Genomic DNA, 27,739 nt, shown 5'->3' with positions numbered 1-27,739 from the left:
CTTCGTCCCCTTCTGTCCGCGACTCTTTATCTCCCGATACGTTCTTTCAGGGCTCTCGGTACGCATCGACGTTTTACGCTCTGTTCTCACAGTCGTTAAATGGTTATAATTTTAACCGCTGTCTTTACGAGGAATTCCGTTTTCCATTCCCTGCCGCGTCCCCCTTTCCGTAGCAAGAGAGCGCTAAGCGCATGTCGAGATCCGACGACGATACCATGCACGACTTACGATCGTCAAACCAATTGGTTAGAAATCCGATTGATCCATGATTCTTGGAATTAGACGGTAGCAACCAGGTTACTGGCCAAAGAAATTATTGCTGTCTTTCAGATTGAAGCGGAGTTGGATCGGTTACACATGGGTGTACAATCGTAAAGACACTTGAGAGACTGCGTGTTCCTTTATATTTGCTTACTGAATTCTTATCAAACAATGGATACAGAACGATAATGGGGTTGCGAAAAAATAATTCGTATCTAATTACCAACTATCTTTTTATATATATCTTTATTCTTCGAGTAACAAATTATATCAAAAATCAAAAATAGAAGGAAATTATATCAAAAAATAGATCATAGTGACTAATATTCTCAACGAAAGAGAAAAAATTCGTAAAAGCGCTTGCTAAAAGTACAGCATACTGAGCAATCGTACAGCTATCTCTGAAACGTTCATTTGCTGTTAATGAATTCGAATCTATATTTAATTTCATTCTTGCTATCGAAGCGAAACATTCACGACGATATGTTTCCAAGAAACATGGTCACAGGAACAGTACCTGTATCTGAAAGTGTCAAAATCAAGCTCGGAATGGTGAATTGGCGCTGGGCGAAGAGAAGCCGGCCAGGTGATTTACAAGCGAAATGCAAATAAACCGCTCTTTTACTGTTATTCGGAACATGCCCCGTCTGGCAATTTTTACCGCGGCTACGCCGGGCTGCGCCTATATTTACCGAGACAGCGAGGCCGTCTTTTTTCCCACGTGTCGTGAGGCGTGACCTCTCGCGATCGCATAGTCTCCTAGGCCCCTTCTCCGTTAACGAGCGATCGGCGTCGAATCGTCGGGGCGTTTGCGTTAATGGCGACGTGTCTCTCTGTATACCGTTAAAGGCCTCCCCGATGCCCGATGTACCTAATTAATGGCACGTCCATGGCGCGGATACCAGGTACGCCTACGGCGGGTTCAGTGGATAGCGCTGACGCGCACGTGCGACGTCATGCCTAACATTCGTCTCACTTGCTGTCACGCTATTACCATCGCATTTCAACTACTCGGTAAATAGGCATACCTATCGGCCGCGCGGAAGATTGCAGCCGCCGGAGACAGCCGGCACGTGCTTCTTAGCGGTCTTTCTGATGCGTGTACGCGCGCGTATCAACGTATAATTAGCTCGCCGCTATCGCGGATCTAAACTCGTTCCCCGTAATCGAGATATCCTGCTAACAGTGCTAACCAGCTGGATCGAATCACGCGCGACCATCATCAATAAATTCACCGAGGCGATGCAGAAATCTTTGAAACAGTGCTGAAACTCACCTGGATACGTATCCGCCACAGCTATAGTTTTCCAGTTTATACTGGCCGGGTTGCGTGCTATTTGCGTTGTCACGCTGACACCCGAGGCGTCTGACAGGATTAAGCATCGATATGTTTTATAGCCTTTACTCGTCCGTCCTACCGGAATAGAATCTATGCGGGTCTCGATTGTGCCGGTAAAACCGATACAGACTATTACGTGAGCGAAGAAGATATTGAACCACCGCGCACTACCCTTCGCGTTATTTACGCATACGTCGAGTAAATACCTTTTCTCGTGTTGATGTTTTATTTACTGATTATACGTTTATGAAATAATAGGTTGTTTCTTGTTTACTGATAAATGAATATGGATGAGATTCTTTTATGATTTTAGCCTATCAAATGGCACTTTCGCTTTTAACGTCAGTTGCTTTAATGACGCGAAATTAACTTATCTCGGTTTTATGATTCTAAAACATCGTGCTCCGTAAAATTCTTTTCCCGTGAAAGGCTAATTACAATTACGGCAATTGTTAAACATAATTTAATAAATAAATAACAAATGATTCAAACGGCCAATGTAGAAAAATATATATATTGCATAACTGTCATAAGGGTAACGGTAAAGTGTAGTAGTGAAAGAAAATCATTCCTCGTATGTTATAATAAATCTATCTATTAGTACTGTAAATACTATTTTACTATTGTGCCAGTAATTAGACAAATAAAATGTAAATTAAATAAATCGGAAGGAAATTGTTAATATTATGCAGCCGACTGGAAAGTTCCTCTTAAAATAGCATTTAAGTTGCACTGTACGTTAACAACAACAGCTATAAGCTCGACATGCTTAATCACCATAAGCGTTTATGCGATTAGCTGTTCCCGCGCACTTTGAAGACACGTGCGTCGAAAAAAGAGCTTAAAGTGTAACCGGTAATATCCAAATTGCGTGTTCGAGTCACAGCAGAATGATGAATCTGGAGTGAATTCGACAAAGCATTTTTTGCATCGTGGGACAAGCCTACCTGCAACGTGTCTGCGAGATGAGAAACGACATAAGAGAGAGAACGAAGAAGAGTGCAAAGGAAATGAAGAAGAAACAGACCACTCTGTTAATGCGAAGTAATGGACGAAGCTAACTCGCGAGCTACACAAATAATAGGCTACCACTCAGACGACGACGTGTTTGCGAGCGTCAATTCATCCTTTTCTTCCTTCTTGGTCCCCCATTCTCGCATACTTCAATAACAGACTGCCGCTTTAAAATGGCTAATTCAACCTTACAACGAAACGATTTGCAGACAATAAATGTTTTCTACGTTCGGCTCGTGCATAGTGAATACTGACTAACCGATTCAGAATGCTGAGCCAGAGTCTGCAAGAAGGACTCTTAATCTTCGACATGATCGTGGCACGCGTTCATGTTTATTGGTAGTTCCCGCCAACAAATGATCTTCCAGATAGTAGCTGCTTAAGATAGCAGCAGGTAAGAGATAGACGGAAATATATGGAAGCAACTGGAGAAATGGAATGGAGAATTTCGAAAAATATTTGTGCAAACGATGTACAAGTCAGCACTCGACAATAGTAACGAATTACATAGACAACTGGAATTGTAGCAAAAATGAAAGAAGGAATTAGATAACATACAGTGACCGCAAAAAATATTGAGACACCATTGTATTTATTGTAACGCTGCACGCTTCTTAAATATTTCGTAAAAAAACCCTTCATTGGAAAATAGGGTGTCAATGCTCTTTGTAGCCACTGCAAATGTCTCAAAAGAGTCAGAACTAACAACGAGAAAATATTGCTTCCGCAGTTCTCGTTGAGCATGTAGAAGGCGAAAAGCCGAATATCCGGCTTCGCGTTATAGTCATAAATTTACTAGCCATTATTACATACCAGAGAGAGAGTGGGTCAAGAGCGATTCCGCATATATAAAAGATCGTTTCAGAATCATCAATCGCGTTAATATCCCACTAAAGACGTAGCTCGCTTGCAATTACTTTTCTATACAGTCTTAAACCTCGATCCCTTCCAGCTACGTCTTTCACACGTCAGAATAAATTAAATTTCTTCGCATTAGAAATGCTAGACGCAAGCTAGGAAATTACCGTAGGAAATTACCGTCTATATGGCTCGATAAGCAAATCTGAATACCAGTTTATAAATGTTGAAGCAAAAAAACTCCCATCAATTCTCAATAATTTCTCTATTAACGCCGAAACTGAATAGCACACGCGCATAGAAGCCAGAAAATGGACGCGAATTTTAATGCGTAGTCAGGGTCATATTATTCGTGGCAATGCGCCCGATTTACTCCACTTCGTTCTACATACATACCTGCCAAGTGCACGACACGTATAAAATACTTCTACATCCGGTTGTTCCTGATTTCTGATTTCGGTGGAGGCATTACGATCATCGGTGCATAGAGATCGTGGAATTTTAGATGAGCGTGATGGGAAAGATTATGGTTGCCAGTTAATGAAAAGTGCTAAATAAAGTCATCTACTCGCAACGGAGTCAAGTAATAAAATCGACCCGAATAAAAATCGCTGATCCTTAAAGTACGTACATCGCACATTTACATCGTTTTTTGTTGGAAATTTACTATTTTATCCGCATTACTATTGTAATTGAAAGTTAGAAATATGTACTTAAATATATAGCCATAAGAATGGAGGTGTCTTTTTTTCAAGAATGTATTAGAAACATTCATGCAAAACGACCTCATGTGAACTTGTGAAATCGGATCTTATACTATCATACAAGCCACAGATATCTGAAAACTTGTAAACAAAATACTTCGTTTATCGTAATATTTCACAGTCGTGCATTAAAGTTTACTGCCTAATAAATCGATTACAAATTTTTGAATCAAATCAGTGAGAAAATTACTGCTACGTACCAAGTTAACTCTGTCTGAAAATGTCTACATTGACTTCATGATTGAATTATTCATACGTATCTCGTAAAATGATAAAGAGAACCACGTTGCTAATTGACAAACACGTTATCTGTACCTCAATCAACGAATACGAGAAGAATCGCTGAAAGTGAAAATATCAAGAGATTGTAAGCGTGAATTGAAAAGTGTTTCTTGAATTATCGTAAAAGCACGTTGCCATGTCCCCATCACTCCATGTACGACACAGAGTTGAAGAGAGTTTATTCCGGTGAGCATCTCGCGATTGCCTTATTCGTTGCGCCGATGGGTGTCTTCTTCCACTTGGTTCAAGATTCGCGAGTGTACGACCTTGACATCGATCGTCCTTGGACCCGAGGGGAAATCGTGCGAAAGTAATTTTCAGCCTCCTTCTTTTCTCTGTCTTTCTCTCTCTCTCTCACTTGCGCCACTCATCTAGAAAACTGCATGATCCGCGCCAATAAGCAGTGAGTTCCGTGCTAAATCGTAGACGAGACGTATATCACGGTTTTGATCCGCCTAGAAACTAGCTTGAAACATGACTATCTCGAATGCAACTCGCGTGCAGACACGTCGGTGTACAACGCAGTTTGAATGTCTCAAGAGTCGTCGGCCCAATGCCTCGTGAACTCGGCATCCAACGTGGTTCGCGTTAGTAGCTGAATACGCGACGTGTGCACCACTTTCAAACTTTTGACCTGAAAACGAACACTCCACGCCTATACATGGAAAGCACGTAGCCGTAAGTTACCGCGAGGTTTTGGTCAGAAACCTGGCCGGTTTGAATCCTGGCCGAAGTTTAGTGGTACCTGTGTACCACTTATATAGCTATATGTCACCTGAGGCGCAAAAGGTATTTGGTAACTCAAGCTACGAGAAACAGGATATCGAGACTATACTCCCGTCTATTTCTGCACTCGATATCCTTCTGCGCGAGAAAACCAATTTATCGAAAATGGAATTGTAAAGTATCAGTGTTGCCATGGTTTTGCTTGAAAATGTGATCTTCGCGTAAGATTAACTTCTCGTACAGTGCTCACTCACGAAAGTACTCGAACACTTTCTATAGAAATTTTTTAGCAGTATATTATGTGCATTATACGAAGCTTCTTGAAATCTCGTTAACACATGAGACATGATTATCATCTGTGATTACAGTAGCAAATTCGAAACCAGTCCGAAAATGTATATAGAAAGTACAAGTTACGTGTTATACGTAATACGTAGTGAAATACATTTCTAAGATTAGTCGAAGTGCTAGCTGTTTGAGAATATAATAGATTAACGTATATCAGTTTTTACGAAAAATTGAATGAACTATACACGAATTATACATACATAAAACGACCTCGCGAAAACGATCAGTTTGATCGATTCTCCGTTTGCGTTATATAGACACCGCGCAATTTTTTGTCCACTGTTAGTTACGTTTTGTTAAATCGCCCGCAGCGGCAATTTCGAGAGCCTGTACCTATGATTTCTATAGCATAGATGAATGAGTCATGGTTGACGTTGGCTCTGCAAAGGTTTCGTGTCTGCCGAAATCTATTCTACTTCACGCTTGAATAATTGCCAAACTCAGTCAAATCCCTCGATTCAATACCTATGATCGCTCTACATAGGATACAAAGTCATTATCATTTGCTTGTCGTTGAATTCCAATGTATGAACTAATGACACACAACGCGTGCTTTACAAACGGATTTGGAACGCGATTTTAGTTCTTTTCAAAAGATTTATGGATTAACTATTTATAAGTTATTGGGCATGGGCACACAGAACTAAGGCATTATTCGACAAACCAAATTGCAACGTACTAATAACATTATAATAAAACTCGACGAATCACGAATACGTTATCCGATTATAGTAAAAATAAAGAGTCTAAAGTCTTCTAAAAACATTGCAAATTCTCGTTGTTTATTAAGATAAGAACGATGAAAGTTCGAGGATCGCGGCAAGGTTAAAAAGAGGAGTTCTACGCAAGTGCGCGCAAGAAACGTCATCGACTTCCCGTAGCACATTCGTGGCCGAAGTGTAGCTCGAACAATAGGTTACTGTACGTTTCTTTCATGATGTAAAAAAGACGAAAGAAATTCCTGTTGCTAGTTGACCGCGCGAGTTTCAGATACCTGAAGACGTTTCGATGGGTTTACGTTGTCGACGATCGACTAGTAACACGATTGCGGCTCGCTTGACTCGAGCGAATAAAACGATTCTAATGGGCCGGACGTTTCTCTGAAGCGGACAAGCGTAATCACGCGAGGCAGCTTGCAAGGAAGTAGTTACAGAGAAGTAATTAGCGTACACAACGTGATACCGTCTAAACGACGATCGAACGAGCCATGATTCAACTACGGTCACCTTTCGTGCCAATTCATTAATATGCGTATTGCGACCAAAGCGAATTCATCGGTACACGGGGACAAGCTATTGGTCAGCGGCGTCTGCGGCTCTGTTTCTCCACGATGACTAGTCGGAAATGCATCTCACGTACCACGTGCGACCAAACTGTGCTGCTCTCTGGCTACTGACGCGTTTCAAGGATCAATGAATAGGTTTGATCGCGGCTCGCTGCCAAAGAGTCCGTCCTCGTGCGTGAGAACTTTCCCGAGAAGTCGACAACAAAACGATACGTCGGCTACGACTCTTTCTGTCTCTAAGAAAAACTCAAAATAAACGTGTATTTATGAAATCGCTGAAAAGCTATGCCGATCAATATCGGAAATTAAAATGCATACAAAAAACAACAATGACAAACATAATGCGGAATTGATAATTTTGTGAAAAGCGGAATCGATTAATTTCGTCTCTGAGAAATTCATATAAATCTTGACATTTCTTTAGTTACTCCTACTTTTCTTGTAAAATTTAAACAGGATATCAAACATTGACATACAGGAATTTATTACAGGGAATTCATGTAATGCATACCCGTATGTACGTATATCTGTTAAATTATGTACTTATACCAGCTATTATTTTCTTATATTCTATACGGATATTATTTTCAATGATAACGAAATATTCTATTACTCGTTTGTATATAGTTTTACTGCATACGTGACATGTAAGGAATACTGCTTGAGTTGATTACGGTCTTCGAAGCAATTGAATTCAACTTCTACTTTCTGTTCGCAAGGAAAACCTCGTTCCTGGGATATTTACTTAAAAGGAACATTTTGCTCTTTCTTAGCATTCAAACAAAAATTCATGAATTATCAGTCTTACCTATGGAATATGTTTTCAGAAATGTGAATCTTCGCTTAAATTGTACATTTACTTGGGCTTGAAAAGATGCTTCAAATTTTTTTACATAAACCCCACAATTATTCAAATTTCATTACTATTGCCAATACTTATACTCTATTATACCGCTTATACTTGAAAATACTTTTAAAAAACAGCTTTCTTTCCATATATTGATATTTGATACGCGCGTATATCACGACAAGGACGAGACTGTAGAAAATATAAGTTTGAATAATTCATGTCTACAAGTTAATTGTACGCAAGTTGTATGATTGTGGAAAGAAGGTAAAAAGAATCAGAAAAAAACAATAATTAAAAGCAAACGAATATAGAACATTCATTCATAAAATTATAGAGGAAGGATATAGTTAATGAAACAAATTTGTGAACCGTGGAAATAAATAACCTTCGCGTATGGTTTCAAACGATTGTGCTTATGCAAACGTTGTATCATTTTATTTGCGATAAATCAAATTCAGATGTAGATACATATAACAGAATATAAATAGGTACATAAATATTAAATAATGCAACGAGCCATGAATTAGATTTTTATTCGATACGTTTCACATTGGAATATATCGATCGGAATCGAAGCGAGTCTTATCAAAAAATTCGTACTTATTCGAAGATTTTGTCAAAAGCACAAACCTAGTTATAAGGGAATAAGCAAATTCGAGGCGTTGAAAATCGATGATGCGCGATCACGTTGCGCGCGTTCGGGACACCTCGCTATAGGCATCGTACTCCTGGAGACAACGGTGACTAGAGGTAGCAAAGAGAGAAGAACTGCCTTATAGGGGAGTTAAGCGCACGGCGACGACGCCTCGGTTGATCCTCGTCTCGTCTTGTCTCGCCTGGCCTCGCCTTGGATCGGATCGGATCGTCCATCGCACTTCGCCCCGCCTTGCGTCGCATCTTCTCGCGTACATGAACGCTTGTGCCGACGTCCCGCGACCCCGATCCTTCTCAGAACGCGCGCTAGAGACTGCATCGGGTTTTTAGCGCGATCTTGAAAACGGAAAATGTTTCTTTTTTCGTCGAACGTTGTCCGTACTCGCCCATCGACGTAGCTCTCCAAAGCTGTTTCTCGCGATTCGCGCTGAAAATCACCGACGAAGGGTGAATCACGTAGCACGCGCTAGCTCGTCGGAACTAACCGATGAATATTTATCGGCGTCGAACTAATCGTTTGAATTAATTATCATATTTACTTGGTTCGACAATTTTTATCGTGAGGAATGTGTCACGGTTAACGGTTAGCTGAGTTACGGGGAAATCAGGAAAAGAGAGAATGATCGATGGGGGATGTCGTTTGGATATCGAAGGAATACGAAGCGCGAAGAACGAGAGAAGCCGCAACTGGAAGAATGAAAATAGACGAATGGAAGGAATATTGATAAGGAGAAAAAGCGAACCGATAACGACTGGAAGAAAAATGACGGATGATAGTTTGAGACGCAACCCTGTCCATCTAGCGCTGCCCGGCGTGGATTCGCGATGGAAAAAAGCGGAAGATTGAAAATCATGGTCGATCAAACGGTAGAATGTGAAACGAGTAATAGGTTCTGTAAACGTCGAGGATGACGATTCGATTAACGATGTAGGATCGCAGTCGATATATCCTCGCAAATAGTCATCGCGACTTCCCGAGCGTGGAACGCAACGAGGAAAGGGTCACATCGCAGATCGTTCTCGAGATATCACTGTTCCCGGAGCTGCCCTAGTCGAAGAAAGAGAAAAGGTATGAACGAAAGGAAGAAAAAGGGCGAAGCATGTACGTATAAGACTACGGGAGAAGACGAAAAGGAGAAAGAAGAGAAGGGTAAGAGCGAAGGAGGAAGAGGATGAGAAGGATGAGGTGGCGCGATAGCGGCAAAGATGAGGAGGGTGGGAGATGGAAAACGCGGCCCGGCTACGAAATGGCCGTGCCCCAAAGAGGCCAACGATCGAGAATGACCACCCGACGTCTCCCTAAATAATGATAATCCCGGCACCCTGGTTTTTAGCGTTCCTTCTCGTGCGAAACTTACGAGAGCCTATAAACCTAACGAAAAAGCGTGAACTCGGATCACGAGAGATTCTTAATTCTAAAGGGACGATTAAAGATTACTTTGAAAGGTAAGACACTTTTACTGGTTTTTCGAAACATCGTCGACCTATAAACCAACATGAGTTGTTTCGTTGGATTTGTTAAATCTTGAAATAGCGCGTTAGTAAGTAATAGTATGTTAAAGGGGTACGTTGAAATTCCATCTATCGTACGACAGACGGTCAGGTGTCGATCGATCGATCAATTATCGAGAGATTCGGAGAATACGAACGGCGGCATCGGTGGCGGTGACGGTGGTGACGATGTAGTTTTCGGTAAATGTGTCGAAGCCCACCGACCCGCGATGCGGTGTCGTTGCCCTCTTCTCTTCGGTCTGCTCGGTGCTGGTTGCACGGCCTGCCGCCGCCGCCGCCGTCGTCGTCCAGCTCTCCCCGTCTCTTTCTCCTTTCTCATCCCTCTCTTTCCCAACCCTCCCTCTCTCCGTTCCTCGTAATCGCCTCTCATTCTCTCTCTCGCAATGCGTATACGCCGGCAAGAGCTACCACCGCCGCCGCCGCCGCCGCCGTTGCTGCTGCCGCCGCTACGAGTAGGTTATCCCTGTCCCCTCCGCGAGACCATCCTCTTATTCCCACTCCTCCTTCGGAGCACCTGTCGTGCTAGGGAGTTCGGCGCGTTAGGGGCGCTTGCCGGAGGTAAGTAGACGGTAGGTTATCAGTCCGCAGAACATCTTCGTCGCGAACGGAACCGTAAACCAGTGTGGTTACGTATTCTTTCGTAAGTGGAGGAACAGAGAAAGGGAGAGCAGGGTGAAAAAGAAAGATAGAAAAGGGGGGGAAAGAAAAAGAGTGAGAAAGAGTAAGAGAGGAAAGGTGGAGGTAGTAGTAGCGGAGGAGAGGACAAATTGACGAACGTACATCGCGGATCTTTTGGCGGATACACTACTTGTCGTTGCTGCTGCTGCCGTTGCCGTTACCGGTACCACACTGCCGTTATCGATGCTCAGTCGCAGCATCGACTACGATCGAACGGGAGTTTGATTTTCGTTCTCTCTCGTCGTGTCTCTGTATCACGCGCGATCTTTTCCCTAGCGCAAAACCATCGTACGGAACAGAACCATCGGTTCACAGACTCTTTGCCGTGAGAAATACGATATTTCATGGACTCTTTGTGTTACTCTTCATTGAACGACCACTGAACGAGCCGCGCGAATAATCACAGTTACCGATCGGATCGTTTGCCCCAATTTGCGGTATGCCACTCGAGAGCGATCATCTGTTGTCGTCGCGCGATCGTCGCGATTGAATCGATGTAAACGCCACGCAGAAAAGTCGCGGTACCGGTGAATTGTGTTGAGTGACGGATCTCGTTTCATCGTATCGAGAATAATTTTACTTGGAGAATAATTACCGAAAATACGAACGACGACCGGTGTCGATGATAAACGGTGCTCCGTCGATCGTTGGGTGATTCAAACGCAGGATCTAACGATTAGTGTGCGAACGTAACAAGAGGAGGGGCCAGTGCCAAAGAACACGCACGGCCAAGCTTAACACGCGACAAGGGCAGAAGGCGGGCTTGATAAGGCGATAACGCGGCTGCCGGGATGCGGCACGAGGAGCCGCTAAGCTGCAGCTAACACGTGGCGACTCCGCACGCACTCCGCGATCGCTAGGTGAGCCTTATTCGTGTAAACTTATTCACAAGAAATATTCATCTTCTTCGTAGCCGAATAATCGTCAATTCAAAACAAAAGTCTCTGATCCTTCGATTTGCGCTCGGAGTCTTAAACGGCAGAAATAAAGTCAAACTTGTCCCTTTCCCATTAACCATCTCATGAAAATTCCTGTTAATTACAAAATTATTCAAAATTATCCTGTTGCTATTCCTAACGAATCTGCCGAAATAGATTGCGTGAACTAGACAAAACGTCAACGGAAACGATCCTTGAGATGTTAGATCTCGTAACTCTGGAAAAGAATTCCTTCATGGGCCGTTCGTTTTCGTTTAACGGGTTTCCCATTCAAGCGGGACTGCGCGGTTGCGACAGTTAATGCAAACCGGGCCGATGATCCGGCTGTCGATATAAACGCGCACGCGGTTAGAGTGGACCACGGCGAAACAGCCAGGCGGATAAGGTTCTCGTACGAGGAAATCGGGTGGGGAGGGAATGTGGTCGGTCCGCAAGCAAGGAGGCCTCACCAAATTTTCGTGCCGCTGGTCTGGGCGCAATGTGCCTCGAATCTCCACGTACTTCGAAACCGTCTCTCTCTCTCTCCCCCCCTTTCTCTCTCTTTCTCTCTTTCTTTCTTTCTCTCTTTCTCTCTCTTACTCCTTGGTATCCTCTTTGTCTCGCTCATTTGCCATCTTCTTCAATCGCGAGCACGGAGGCTCCATTCCCGCGGGCCTCTGTTCCACTCTCTTCTCTCTTTTTCTCTCGCTATCCGTGTCTCTCCTTCTTCTACGTCGGCCTCTCTTTCTCTTATTCATCGTCGGAGTCGAGCACCCAACCGCTTCGCGGAGCTTCGAGACGCTCAAGAGTTAGCGCTCGCGCATTCCGGTTAGCGGTCCAACGAATACTCGGTTAGTGCGTCTTTAGTCCATGTTAAGGACACTGTCAACCTTCTAACCGGAAAAATGCGACGACGAAATACTAGAAAATCTATGAGAAACACCAACGATCTAAATTTTCGTTAAGCTTGAAAAAGCAAACTGACAGATCGCGCGAACCTTTTAGTTCAACGATGTCTCGACACGCGATAAAGATTATTTGGTCGCAAAGTTGAGATTCCCACGTGCGAGGGACGGAGAAAAACGGATGACGTTCACGTACACATTCGCAAATCCTAGGAAGCTTAACTTTGCTACGATCCTTATCTTCTTTGTGTCACAGTTTCACTCTTCTTAACGAGCGAAATGATCTTTAAAGTTACAAAAAATACTTTGACATCCACTTAAGATCAGAAATCATGCATATCGATAACGGTTCTTTTATATTTTCTCAAACTTAAGAAACTCGTTGACGATAAAAAAATTAAAGAATCAACAATTGCGTCTAAGATGATTCGAAGAACGTAACAGAATTGGAGATTTCCTCGCGCGGAAACACGTGATCTAAGATGTAAAGCGTCTCCAGAATCCTCCCGCAATCGGGACAATCGATCTTAAGAAAATCCAAGTCGCACAACGTTGCTTTTCGTGTTAACGAAGCGTGTCATTCGTGCCACGTTTCGCGAATAGCCAAATTCTTTGCACTCTCGATGAGTTTGCGTTGAATCAACGCGTTAGATAGATAGATGCAGCTACCGAGCTATTATGCGATTCTGGGAAGGAGGTCGACTAGGGAGACCAATTCAGGTTCATTCGATACACAGATCGACTTCAAATATACTCACACGCATAAGCAAAAGAACTTTATACATCTGCCTACATTTGGACGCTGGCCGAACATTCGTTTCAAAGATACTCCGAGTCGATCGATTTTATGTCATTGTGGACCTAATTGCAACGAGCATTCTTCGAAGACTTCCATAGTATTAAAATAGAATATTTTGAGAGTTTATATTTGAGAGAGAAAGACTGCGTTTTTCTCTTCCTCCACTCAGAACCGTAAAGACAGAATTTGTTTTCACAGTTTATTTGATTGTAAAAGGAAATTGTAAATTCGATTGTAAATTATATACCAAGGTATATTATCGTTTGATAATGTCTGTAATGTATTTCTGTCATAAGCCGTAAATTTGGCACTGATCAGTTATTTAACTAATCGATTTAATCTTTCGAGCATACTGAATAGATTCGACATAAAAATTCCAGACGAACGGTCGGCTTTCACGACGTTCACGACTTTATCTTAAAACTGGAATTGGTGTCCTGTATCAAAACCTTTGACATTTTTTATTTTTAACAGCTCGAAGTGTAAAGTATTATCGACTACTGAGGACTTACTAAATGCATTAAAGTATTTTAGTAATATGCCAGTCTTTCTGGTCGATTAAATTAAATAGTGATCGATAAATTTAACAATCTTTTCCCAATATGCTATAAGTGTGTTATATATTGTATTCCACCATTTTTTATCTTTTCTTGTAAAAAGATACACAGATGATCCAAGGTTCTGTGTCCAGAAATACCTTTTTGTGTAGATTTCTGTTGCAGTCCTGCGTCGCCTTGATCTTGGTCTTCGTCTCCCATTAAGTTAATAGGGCAGCCAATTTTCAATTTTGTACACCTTTTCCGATTTTGTAGAATAGATCTAGATTTTTTGTTTGATAACGCGAAACCTTGAAACTATCATTTTGGATCTTTATCGGTATCCATCGCCATTACCGATACCGAAACGTACTTTTCTCGGTTCATGCTCGAGTTTCTCAACCCTCGTTTTGAATACTTTGAACTACTTTTCCCGAGCACGACGAGTACGATCACGTACTTACAATCACTTTGAAATATCGCATAAATCTCCTGGATCGTTCCAAGGGTCTTCGTTCCAAGTTTGAACTTACAATGCCAAACACGCATGAATATCAATATTAGTAATAGACAATTTCCAACAGCTTCTTTCGCATCTAGAATGACGATGGTCGATAACAAATTTTTCATATTAATTGATCTATGACAAGTTTCTCTAATCGTTCAAGGTATAAAAGTAATAAAACGTAATGAATCATTTGGTTACCAAATGTCAAAGCGGCGCGCATGGGAAAAAATCCCAGAAACTTTTTAGGCCATCTAATAATTCGAGGCAATGCTCGCGAAAGTAACCGGACTTGAATAAGTTGTGTAAAACCAGTAATAAAAGTCACGTAAAAAGAATGGCCATAATAACCGAAGAAACATGTGGTTTCTAAATCATTTCCATTCTCGGTATATCATTAAATTCATTAGCGTCTTCGTCTCCTTATTTTTCGATAAAATTTGAAATTACCTTACTCGATTGAGCAACGCGCGTTAGATGACTGCCGGTTGTCTAATAATTTACACGAAACGATTAGTCGGAGGATCTCGTGCCATTCGTCAAACGTTACAGTTTTATTAAGGGTACCCGAAGACACGGTGCACGCGTAACTGCTTCCTGAAACTTACCCGCGACGCGCATTCTTTTTAAAATTTGCATCGAAATAAGTCGCCGAACGTCCGTTTGCCATCGCCGTCCCGTCGTTGGCGGGCAAAAGGAGTACGCTAACGGTTTTCGAACAGGTGTCATCTCTTTTTTCCGCGCTTCATGAAATATTCACCAGGCATACGATTACGCTGGTACCAAGCACTAATCCGTACGTTGTACGGGGGCATTCAACCTCCTGGCCGCGGAGCGGCGACGCGGCACGGCGGTGGCATTGGGATCACGCCCGACATAACTTTGCATTCGTTTGCCAGTGTAATTTCTCGAGGAATTAATATTAGCATACCGCAACTTTGTCTATTTGTCGACACGGCTACACATGGCAAGAAATAACGACCGGTTGTGTACCGCGAACAGAGTTACGGGCCAAGCGATACTTCTGACTCGTGTTTCATGAATTTCGGCGTGCAGCAACACACTGCTTTATTACGAATACTAATGTCTGTCACTTGAGTTTGCAAGCTTGTCCCTCTCACGTGCTCTTACGCTCGAATACAAGAAACTTGTAGCGTAATTGCAATCTCCAAACTATTATTACACTTTTCAGCGAATCGCGAATACGAAATTATCATCTTCCTCATTTCCTACCACTTTTATATTGCTCTTTATTTCTGATGCTTCGGGATTTCATCAGATACATTCTTTAGTATAGTGACCCATTTCAAGTATCATGCTATATCAATAGGATAAATGAAAAAGTCTTTTCTTTCCATTTTAGCGACTATTTAATTTTTTTCATTTCAGGATAGTTGAACTCCAACATTTCGAAGCTCTTTACGAACTTGTCTTTGTTAATGGCCAAACAAGTTACTGTCGCCGTTCAATTAATCTTTGTTTTTGTCCTTATATCTCTAAGCAATCAAAAATTTCGAAAATTAGAAGCAATTTGCACGAGGTCTAGCAACACTGTTCCATCGTTAGAATAATCCTTAGAAGTATTAATTTTAACCTCCGACGTTTTCAAGTTTGTAATCGCGCCCCTAATACAGGATATTATCCGATCTAGAGGCATAATTACCCCTAATCGGATTGTCCGCGGCAGAGCTCTCCTGACAGCATTAAAGCATCGGCTAAACCATAGGTGACGGCTCTCACAGATTTCACAGCTTTCGGATTTTCGCGCAGCATGTCGGTCGGGCACGGTGAAAACGGTGATATCGATCATCGGACGATTTCCACGGCCCATGGAGCCCATATATATCGCGAACGTTATCGCATTCTGGCGCTGGCAATAGTGGCTAGATGGTTGCGCAGCCTATAATACTTTACGCATCAAGCGTCGCAAATACTAGTGGAAAACGTAATCGGAGCGGGGTTGTGCGGTGCGCGTGCGTGCGCGTACACCGCGGCCGCGTATCATTTACAGCGGGCGATTCGAGCGGACGCGTGCATGCTCTCCTACATGAAAACCGGTATTGGTGTAGATTCGTGCCATTATCCATTATCTACCACGGTATTACGTTCATTTGACACGCTATCCGCGCTCGCAACCGGCACACTGAAACTATTTCCAACGGCGCGGTGCGCCGGTCCTTTACACGCTTGTCCATCTACGCGTTACGCGTATATGATTCACGCTCGTTACCAGATGCCAGTCTACAAGGAGATTCTCTCATTAATTTCTAACCGAATCACGACGGCAGATATAAAAAAATCCGTACCACTGCCCATACAGAAACGGATTAATGCAGGCAGACCTCGCGCGGAAACGGAGTAGCGTGGCGCGTCACAGCGTTAACCTAGTTTCTTCCTTGCTCCTGGTTTCTGTAGCCAGGCTGAACGAAGATAATGATGATTTGCGACAGCTGTCGGTTTTGCGGTAAACGATTGCTGCCCCGACACGCCAAGCTGCTCTTAGAATTCGTTGGACCGTGCTATCCTGAATCTCGACAGATCAACGAGCGCCTTTCGGCTTCCTTTAACTCTTCTGTATAATACTTCCTTCGTCATTGATGAAGAAGAGGACGAGCAAATTAACACAGCACCGTGGAAAATTGTGCGCGAATATCGGTATACTTACGGGTAGCGTAGCCGTTGACATGAGTCTCTACGATCTTCTTATGCTTTACCAAATTAATGCATCCCGGATGTGCAAAAGTTTTCTATTCTTTATGTAACAGATGTAGGCTACATCGCTATGATACAACTCGTCGTAATCGTAAATTCTCAGTTCTCCACAATGAAGGACCTACTTCCTTATCCATATGTCGACGATCTCTCTCTCTTGACAGATCAAATTGATTTTCACCTATTAATAGAAGAAGGACGCGCGATCTCCTTGAGAACACCTGACTGAAACGACGGTAACGGGTTCACGATAGCTGTGACTTCGTAACACGATGTCCGCACGTTAATTACCTTCGTCTTCTATAGGATGGAAACTCGTCTGGTTCGGACACGCGTATTGCCAGGCTTTCCATTCACGATGCTCTTATCTGACCGTGTGTACGTCTACAATTACATAAGCGTACACCGTGAGTGCATTCACATGGTCGAATGCGCAGGGCGCGTGTAGCTCACGTAATACGCGGCTACCACGCAGCCTTCATTCGAGACGATCAGTACGCAAGATGAACATAACACACGCGATAATTGCTCATCGTTGTGCCGGCTGTCCTCTGTGCCGCAACAACCATCACTGGGTCACATTAACCGTTAATGTTAACATAACCGATGTCGACCGCACGGTGAATGGATCGTAAAGTCGATTACTCGTCCAGTTAGTGCTCGAACGAATCTCTTCCATTCCATACTACGCTTGTGTTGTGAGCTTGTCTCGTTTTCTCTTTGTATCCTCTTCGATTTACCGAGCAATAAATTCTTCAACACCGGCATTGAGGCAACAGTTGCGGCCGGACACGTATTCTAAAGGTCACGCTGGTCAGAGCATTATTTTAGATCGTTTTATCTATCCGCCGGAAGGGATTAATCACCTATCTATCATATTTTTAACTGCCTCTTATTACCAACTGTTTGATCGGAATCGTTAATGGTAAATACGTTGTATCGCCGTTATATCACGCTATTTATAGTATTTAATTGTTAAAATTCGAAGATCCATTTTATAACGATTTGCACTTATTACAATTGTATCTTATAAGGTTTATAATTTATTAGATTATTAGAATCTTACTATTCGATGGATTTTCCTTTGCAATAATGTTGCTTTAATATTTAATGGATTTACGATGTAAAAGGTATTCCTTGTTAATTGTGTACAATAAATGTATAATTCTTAATATATATAAAAATGATATATATCGTGATATAATACGTATCGTGATAATTAATGGTATTGCAGTACAGTTACGGTATAATACATTACTTAGAATAATTAACGTGAATAACGTGTATGATTCGTTACATGAATAATTTATTATATCTTAAGAATTGGAAAATAGTTAGTGCATCTTCGGTATTTGTTAGAAAATAATAGATGTTTACAGTATATTTTTACATATTTAATAGAATATACATTTGGAGATTCTGTAATCATTGTTAAAGTTGTTCAAACAATATATTATGTAATACACAGTAGGTAAAGTACCAAATTTGAAATTATATCATATGAAAATAATGCCACATACATCGTACACATAAGCTACATAACTACCAACATAAGCACATGAACTTACACACTATCGTTAAATATTCTTCTTTTCAAACGACATTTTAAATCTTCTAAGCAAGGTGTAGTTAAGCCACATGGATATCTAAATGACGACAAATTTGAAATATTCAGATCCATATTATAATTATCTCACGTAAGTACCTGCTGTACATTTGCCACAGTGTAAATGTAGTTTTCACTGAACCATTTTAATGGTACCGTTTATTCAAGAGCGCCGAGATTCAAGAAACACATTTAAAAGTCGCCTGATTTAAACGTCCATTAAGACAGACTTTTTCGAATAATTTTATCATTTCTCATCACGGTAATTGCCACTTGCGCGGTAGACGCATCGTTTAAGAAACGATATTTACATTTGTACGCGATTATAATTAATCGTTGCTTATGATCGAATCTAAGAAACTTTTTGCCAAGGAACGAGTTTGTCTCGCGTCGTTAGTGCCTGATGATCAGGAGACGCGTATCTGTTTCGGTTTTTACTCGATTCAACTCCCTGATAGTTTTGGAATAAGTTACCGTTGGCTTTAGTGACACTTACAAATTACGGAAGGATATAAGAATTAATGACCTTAGCCCTGGCTCCACTACTTGTACGTTGCTTATGGGAAATCTATGTATCTTTCCGTGATGAAATAATACGTCTCTCCCACATACCACGAATAGTTTAAGTGCACGAAACACTAAGAAATTATCGCGTCAGTGTGAGGAGATGCCTCGAACTCCACGAGACCGGATATATAATTTCGAAACTAAACTTTGTATTATTATTTCTATTTTTAATATCTATTTGTTAATATCCGACACTCGTAGAATTAAATATTCTACATTATTTTATACTATCTACTATTTCTCGTGAACATTCTCCGAAGATTTAAGTAAAATCATTGGTAACATACTAAGTACTGTTTAGTACTGGGAAGATTTGTATTACTTACTCTCAGGAATGTGGTAAATTATACGTATCATTTAAAAAATTTTTTAATTGCTGAAAGATTTACGATATCCATGAACAAATTAATATAAAAGTGCGTCATAATTATAGCACCGTGAACTGTTATTACTAGCGAATAATTAAATTGAAGACCTCCTTTATTCGGTCATTGTAATTAAAAATTACGAATATGTTCCAAGTAAAAATTATCTCCAACAGCAATCAGTTGTACATTTAATCAACGTCAATTTTAGCTTGAGTTAAATTCAAATTCTAAGAACCAAGGAATAATAAACCAGTAAATAACACGAAAACCGCGAAATATATTTAAATAATTTATACACGCTATGAAATAAACGTAGGTATTACATGAAACGAAGTATATTCTTTGATATCGTGTTTCAATATTCAGCCAGTAATAAAACGGTAATTTTGCGACATTTTAACACAACGGAAAATCAAGCTGTACAACAGCGGAAGAGCTGATCTCGCGTAACTAATGCGATCAAGAGATTTGTACTGCGATTTATTCGCGAAGACAAATCATCATGCCGTGGCACGCGTGCTCGTAGCTCGCGTCCGGTTTTATTCGCGGATGCTCGAGTCGATGAAACAGAGAATCGTCTGGGAAAGGACGTACTCGGGATCTCATGAAAGGATGCCACGGGGAATTATTAACGTGGGATCTATCTGGCGAATCGCAGAAGTAGTAAGTTGGGGACACCGTTACGGCGCCGCGACGATACGAACAAGCCCGTAACGTAACCGATCGTTCGAAGCATTCCAACTTTGAGACATTGCAAGAATGTCTAGCTCGCCTACCTTTCAAACGATCCTCGTTAAAAACTTCGTGCACATAAATAGACATGTATGTGATACTCGGAAGATACGTTTCGTGCATTCTACGTTCGGTATTTGTAATCTTTCACAGGTTCGCGAGCAATAATTCCTGCATGCTATGGGAATTTCAGCGAGATGACCCTGCGTATCCGGGAACAATCATAAAATGATTGGTATCTCGATCAGTTCAAACGGCAAATAATTGATGGTACGCGGGAGGCTTGATTTTCCATGCAAACTATAATAGACGACAAACGCAAGAATAACAGTTACAATGTAAATAACCGTGCTGACGATAACGATTACGACATGAACGATAGAAACGACCTTCGTGATGCGACGATAGTCGTGTCGTAGTCTGCATTAGATAATTCATAGACGTGCCAAATAAAGGATATTGGTACATGTCGATCAATTCCGTGGCCGATTCTTGGCCGACTAACGCTAAAAATCTAAGGTAAAGAAGATACGTATGTATATAGGTCAGGCTGCTTTTATGTCTTCGCTATAATTAGTCAATTAACATTTCCTGTTCGCAGAAACAACCGCATTAAAATTTATAAGGTAAAGAACATTTTCTTCGAATTGTGTTTACAATCTCATTCATATCTCCATTCTCCTGCATGGTAAAGCATTTCGGACTATTATTTCATATAGACATTAATCGGTAAAGGCGTACCGTTTCTCACGAACTACAAAAATACGTATTGTATGTAGTAAGCTTCTCGAGGCCAAAGGATAATGAAACGATACATAAAAAGGAATTCGGCAAAACGGAGCATAACGAATTTTGTATTTGTACCTTAATTCGAATGCTATTCGCATGATTTTACGGCATTCTTGCGCTCATCGAGTTTGCTTTCGCCGATCGTTCCGGGAGAATAAACACGAAACGATAGCTATTCGATAATAGCCACGAATCATTAACTGTGACTCTGTTAACGCATTAGCAGTGGCAATTGTTCGGTATGCGCCGATGCAGATTCGAATCGATCGCAATGAGATCCATTTCTGTTTTTAAGCGTTGCGATTGCGTTAATTAAAACATGCTTAGCGATACGGCATTCTTAGTATCCAGTCGACACGCTGCCTACCACACACGTCGACTCACGAATGCTGTTGACGTTCAACTATATTATTCGTAATCTGTGACGTGCCACTTACGCGTACAACACAGTAGTAAACTCAATTTTAATTAACGTCGTCCGCATAGCAGCGTCGTACTCAGCTGTTCGCCGATATACTCCAGCTGGTTTCTTCCTTTTGTTTCGTGTATTACGATGCAGGACTAACAATTGGCAACGTGACATCGCGACGTGTACATCGATGATTATGTAAATACAGTCGACGAGAATAATAAGTGGACAAGCAGTGGTAGTATCAATGAATTTTAATCGAACTGGTACTAGTTTATATACTTCAGTTTTACTTATTACATATCCTCGTAGTATTATAAGTTATTTAGTGAAAAATCGAAATTAATACTTACAATTTTGTATAAACAAGCCATATTCGACAAAACTTCATTGACACCTACCTCCATTGCGTGTCCATTTATTTTTGTCCCCTTCACAAATATTTAACAAATGAGTATTGAAATTAGATCTACGTAACGTCGGAAACAAAAAAATAAAAGAGAAACCTTGTGTATCATGTATATAACTAATGAATTGTATCGAAATGTAATAAGAAAAAAGGAGCGTAAACGATTGAGGAAGTCGAACCCATAGACAATCTGTTCGGATCATATTTCCAGGAGGTAAAGTTAAGTCGATTCATAGAGTTCGACAAAAACAGTACCCCTGTGAGGATTAAGTTCTTTGAAAATTACCAGTTACTAATCTACTTCGATGAGACAACATTTAAGACTATAAAAAAGCGTCGAACCGCTCGTTATTGGATAGTCGAAGAATAGAAAACGGTCAAAGACCGTTGAAATCTGAGGCTGGAAGGAAAACAAAATAAATCGCTTGGAACAGTCGTAACGCCGCGACCATTTGGTTATTAAGAGAACGAGGTTATAAGGCGGTCGCTGTCAATTGAAATCTCGGTGAAGCGATGCATTTAATTTGGCAAAAAACAGTAGACTCCGCAAGCCGCTGATCAGATCTGACTCGATTTGCCGTTGAGATTTGCTTCGAGCAAAATCGTGACGCAACGTCCGCTAAAAATTTATTATCGACTCTCGTGACAATCGTAAAGCTAATCGCTGAATCATCGACGGTTGGTCCATTATACAGTCAATGATTGATGTGTACCGCCGATTGTAACGTTGAAAATCCATCGGCTTAAGCTACTCATAAATGGCTTACCGCGAAAATGGACCACAGTCGTCGAGTTTTATGAATGGTTGCGGAGAACAGGTTTCAGTCTGGATACGCGATCGTTAATTTTATTTTTATCTCGCGAACGTTTTATTTTCCTTTTTATCCTGGATACCCATATCGTTTTAACTTGCGCGTTTCATTTTCCCACGCATGAAATTGAAATCTCAAATCGATCAATTCGCTCGTCTAACATGAATCGGCACCAGATACCAAAGGTTGAATTATACGCTCCTTTTACTTGTTTATTGCTAGCCATCCGAATGACATAGCAAATAAAATGAAACAGATGATCGGTCTTCCCTGTAATTATCATTTCCTCTCGTTCGTTTAGCTTCACCCGAAGGTGATACGGATCGTGGAGCGAAATATATTACGGAGCAAAATACTGACTACTCTGATTGATCGTAGGATTTGCTGTACGCAAAGGCAGTATTAGAGACGTGATCAAAGGAACGAGGAACTGGCCGAACCGGTAACGTATCGCTTATCGATTCATTAGCGACTTCGTTTCAGCTACATTCGAGCCAACAAAGCGTCGTTTCTAAATAGGTCAGGCACGAACTACAAAACAAACTACCAGTTGTAACTTCCTCCATGCTTTTAAGCGTCGCTTTTTTCATTCGAGAAAGAGACAACGTTCAACCTTGTATTATCCTCGCAATGGATCTCGCGTGACAAACCGATATATCAGTTGAACGACAATTATCGTATAAGATAACATTGATCAAGAATAGAAGTGCTAGTGTATTTTGTGTTAGCACGAAAATACACGAAACTCGTTACGCGAAAATCATTTGTCTCATTCATACTTTGACTTCTATGCTTCTTTTAATGTCTATAGGTTTGTGAATGATAACGTCGCTCTGGTGTATAAAATACGCGATACGTGAAATATGTGAGAAAAGTGTCCAAAATGAAAAAGAAAAATACAACTTATGTTAAAATTCGTTGGACGGACATTTTACTATCAATTATAGTAGATTTTATACGCAACGATGGTAAAAAGATCAGATTGAAATGGCTATCAAAAGACAATATAACCAAATCAATCAATCTTATTTATCTGAAACTGATCGTAAACGTCGCGGATCCTAATTCTACCGAACGGATTGAGCACGCGTACGCTCGAAACCCCATAACCATGATTTCTCCCGGCAAATCAATTTTACGCCGAGACCTCCTTGGGATTCGAACCGCGACCTGACGGACGATGTTCAGTTAATTTGCTCGCTAGACCATGGTGGTCGGATAAATTAAAATAGATCCGGCTGCAAATTCCTTTTAGAGTCAGCTCGCCTGCATACGATTACAATAAATTAAGGCATACTCTAACGACAAAACGTTCGTGTTTTCAGAAAAGCGTATCTCATCGTGAGAGGCTGGGACCTCCAGGATGCCAGGGGTGTGGAGGTTGCTACGTATGCTGATCTATATGGTGAGAAATATTGCTAATCCCTGTACATACAAATAGATTTACAATAGCTTGCGATAAAGATTCATTATAGCTTGAACAAATACATGTAAGTATACACAGTTAGTAACTAGAGTACGGATTTTTATCTTTTCATGGGAAATATGACGGTGTTAAGTATGTAATATGCAAAAATATATAAAATATTCAATCTAAAGTATTTATTATAATATTTAGTAGATAAAACAAATTCCTATCCAAGTTCCATTTCTTTAGTTATATTGATAAAAGTATAATAATCCACGGTACAATAATAAATAGATTTACCATAGCTTGCGCGAGAGAATAATGGCGCGAATAAGCCCATATGAGAAGTATTATTCGATATGACCTAACGGTAACCCATATAGAACCAACACGTTTATGGGTTATTTGTAAGCTATTGATAAATGGACATGTACAGATCGGGTCGAGGTAGTCGAACTTCCGGTTCAAAGGCTATCGAATGGTTCAAATAATTAATAATCACGCAACGCTGCAACATTCGACTGAAAGTATGCTACTTTCTCGCATAATGTATGAACGATTATTATTAAGCTTGCCTGAGTGAATAATGAAGACAAAACGGGGATTAGCATCTAATGTGTATATTTACAATCAAAGTTTAAGCGTCAAGAGAAAATTACACTACAAATACATTTCACGTCCTGACACTTGAGCCAGAAAGTTACGATAATAAAACAGATCATAAGGAATAAAGCGTAAAATGATAAAATTTTGTAAACGATTTTAAGCTTAATCTATTTAAATATCTAGAAAGCATAAATACCTCTAGCATTAATACTAAACTGTCTTTATAAATTATATATATATAATAAAATGCAATGAGACTCGAGGATTAAATAGACACTTATGGCACATTGTCAGAAAGCTGCAACATGCGTAATATCTGATCCTACTATATTGTATTGACCGAAAGTTTACATACATACGCGAATTTGCATGCAACCTTTAGACAAGGAGAGTAAGTTATTAGACTGTGAACGTGAAAAACGAGTTACGGATAATATTAAGTTACAGTGGCTCACGCGGATAGTTGGAATACCTGTACATAATCCTACACCCATTACACCGCCCAACGATTCACACGATTCTTCGCACGTTGTCTCTTATCTGCTAGCCATTTCTTTCGTAAGCCAATTAAACTCTAGAACATACTGAACTACGGCTACCAATTCTGATAATGGGCTATAATTTCAGTGAACTGCGTTTGCTGACGCCGCGTTACTCATAGATCCCTTCCTTAATTAAAGACTAACGGGCTCTCGGTAGCCAGGCCCTAAAGATAGTAGGTAGTAAAAGGTACCGTTCAAAAATTAGAAATCAAGAGAAGAATAAAGGAGGGATAAAACTGTTCACTTTATATCCGTGATGATCGTTACGAAATGATGCCTAATGAAAAATTCGTCACAGTTGGATGACAATGCGATGACGCAGCAAGAGACGCGACAGCTTGCAAGCGGATATTCGTGCCTACTCTAGGTACCGTTACCCGTATCTTACGACCTTCTTTTCCTCCTTTTCCCCTTGCACCTGCTTCCTCTGAAAGTTATTCAGGACCCCTGCACAACCTATTGCCCCCACGACGTTATTGCGTCTACGGAGTGAAATCTCTTATTGCGGTTTCGCGCAGGAAATGCGTCGTCTTCTCGTGTGCTTACTGCTTCAAAATTTATACCCTTCGGTATCCACGTTGTTCGTTCTACCGGATTTCTATACTCATTCCAGGAAACTTCGTACGTAGTTATCGGTGATTTCCATCCACTTCGTCCTGTTTTACCTCGCCAAACTATACCGGAATAATTTCGTTCAGTAATTCGACTTTTTCATACCCACGGTCATAAATGAAAATTTTGCAAGAATTATAAAATATGAACAACTCGAGTAATATGTACTTTGCAGAACGAAGAATGAATGAAACTTGAGATAAAGGTCTTTGAATTCAGTTGAGTAATCAAATATTCTGAAGAAATTGAGATTTTTGTATTCAGTGACTTTGAGAAGTAAACTATATGGATTGTAACAAAATATTTGAGACTGCATAAACTATCGAGAGAGTTAGTACATTCAATGTTTTTTAAAGCACTGAAATAACAAAAAGTACAAACATCTTTTTATACATATAAGTAATAATTCACGTTGAAGATTATTTACTAATATAACTTTTTTTGTTCAAACATTTAATATCTTAATCTCGAGAGAAATTATATCATCAATTACGTCTAACACGATCTAATATCGAACGAAATAGAATTGGGGTTCCATATCTCATTTCCTGTTAACTCTTGAACGAATCTTCGCATAGACAAATATATTAACCATCGGTGATTAACTGCTCTTAGAAGAAGTACCGCAAAAACCTGCGTGACTATTCATCGTTTGCTTTTGTCCCTGGCGCGACACACCACGAGTTTTTAAAGAAGGAACTTCAAATACAATCCATCGCCGAAATCTTTATCGGCGCCTATTCAAAAGAACGTGACGCGAAGAAATAGTTACTCGTTTCAAGTAGAGAGTAGCACATAAACGAATACAGAGGAAGCTATTTCCGCGTGTCACGAGGAATACAATCGAGTACACGGAGACGGGCATTAGTATTCGAACGCCAGAAGAGCCGCGATGGGAAACTCACCTACCGGCGTGCCTCACGTTCGAGTAACTCAGAATACTGATACGTTCGCGGTTATAACGAACTGAAAGCGTATATCCCGCGAATTGTTTCCGCCTGTAGCGCATAATATAAATATCGTTTACCATTCGTTTCACGTTCAAGAGCACGAACGTATTGTCTTCTCTCGATAAATGACCGAGTAAAGAGCGTGGATTTTGCGGGACATTAAGTATTTCTCCTGCATTGATTTTATCTTTTCGATACGTACGGGATATCGAATTTTTAAAAGATTTTCGTACTTACTTTATCGATTTTCTAACCCAACAATTAAATCAATCTTGTAACATCTACAAAAATTTAGTTTACAAACGAGTTACTTACCAGAATGGACGTGTCATTATTATCAAGTACAATTTTACTATTTAATAAAAAAGATATCACACAGCAGTTTTAACGATTTCTTAATAGGGAATAATATATATAAACAACATTCTATTAGAGATCCTCAGATCCCAAAGAGTGCTACCTAAATTTTTAAAGAAAAGAGATGCGAGACGAGTAAAATTAATAATTTTCTACTTCGAATTAATTTTCTGACAAAATTTCCTTCTTGTATCGCTCTTCCAGGAAACAGACAATATGCTCTCACTCGCAACTCGAATCTATCTCATATTGATGCGCTAGTTTAAAATTCCATCCCAATTTCCTCTTATCTACTCTCACAAACTACCAACAAGAAGTACATTAAAGAGTCTAGCTACCTCAACATCCGTTCTATCCGGATCATTGAACCCTCCCGCCCCCCTTCTGTCAGCCGTTATTATTCGCACATAATCAACATTTTTCTACAACGTTCGCGAAGGATATCGTAAAGCGCTCTGCATCGGGCGATTGATTCTCGATCATCGACCGTGAACCAAGGTGAAGCAAAATGATGGAGAAAGAAAAACCGAGGCTCGCTCGGTTATTCGCGAGAGCACGCAGTGCACACAAGCGCGTGGTCCGTGTATACCAGGTGCGTAATCATTTCTAATGAAACGTTGTCATTTA

The 27,739-nt window shown here is 40.7% G+C and overlaps 1 protein-coding gene across 6 annotated transcripts in view; it reads left to right on the top strand.

Moving 5' to 3' along the window:
- The window catches only part of LOC132911886 (uncharacterized), a 290,962-nt gene that overhangs the window by 253,738 nt on the left and 9,485 nt on the right, over nt 1–27,739 (top strand). For 3 of the 6 annotated variants that reach the window (XM_060968902.1, XM_060968901.1, XM_060968899.1), the window contains one exon: nt 23,963–24,042. In XM_060968902.1, coding sequence (XP_060824885.1) covers nt 24,001–24,042 — 42 coding nt within the window. In that variant the 5' untranslated portion in view covers nt 23,963–24,000. Of the gene's footprint in view, nt 1–10,458; nt 11,432–17,615; nt 17,871–22,938; nt 23,080–23,962; nt 24,043–27,739 lie in introns of those variants that run through there. The other 3 variants (XM_060968900.1, XM_060968898.1, XM_060968903.1) reach the window with 3 other exon arrangements.

Source organism: Bombus pascuorum, chromosome 11 (genome assembly GCF_905332965.1).
Source record: "Bombus pascuorum chromosome 11, iyBomPasc1.1, whole genome shotgun sequence".
NCBI lineage: Eukaryota > Metazoa > Arthropoda > Insecta > Hymenoptera > Apidae > Bombus > Bombus pascuorum.
This window is presented reverse-complemented; position numbering and strand designations above follow the sequence as displayed.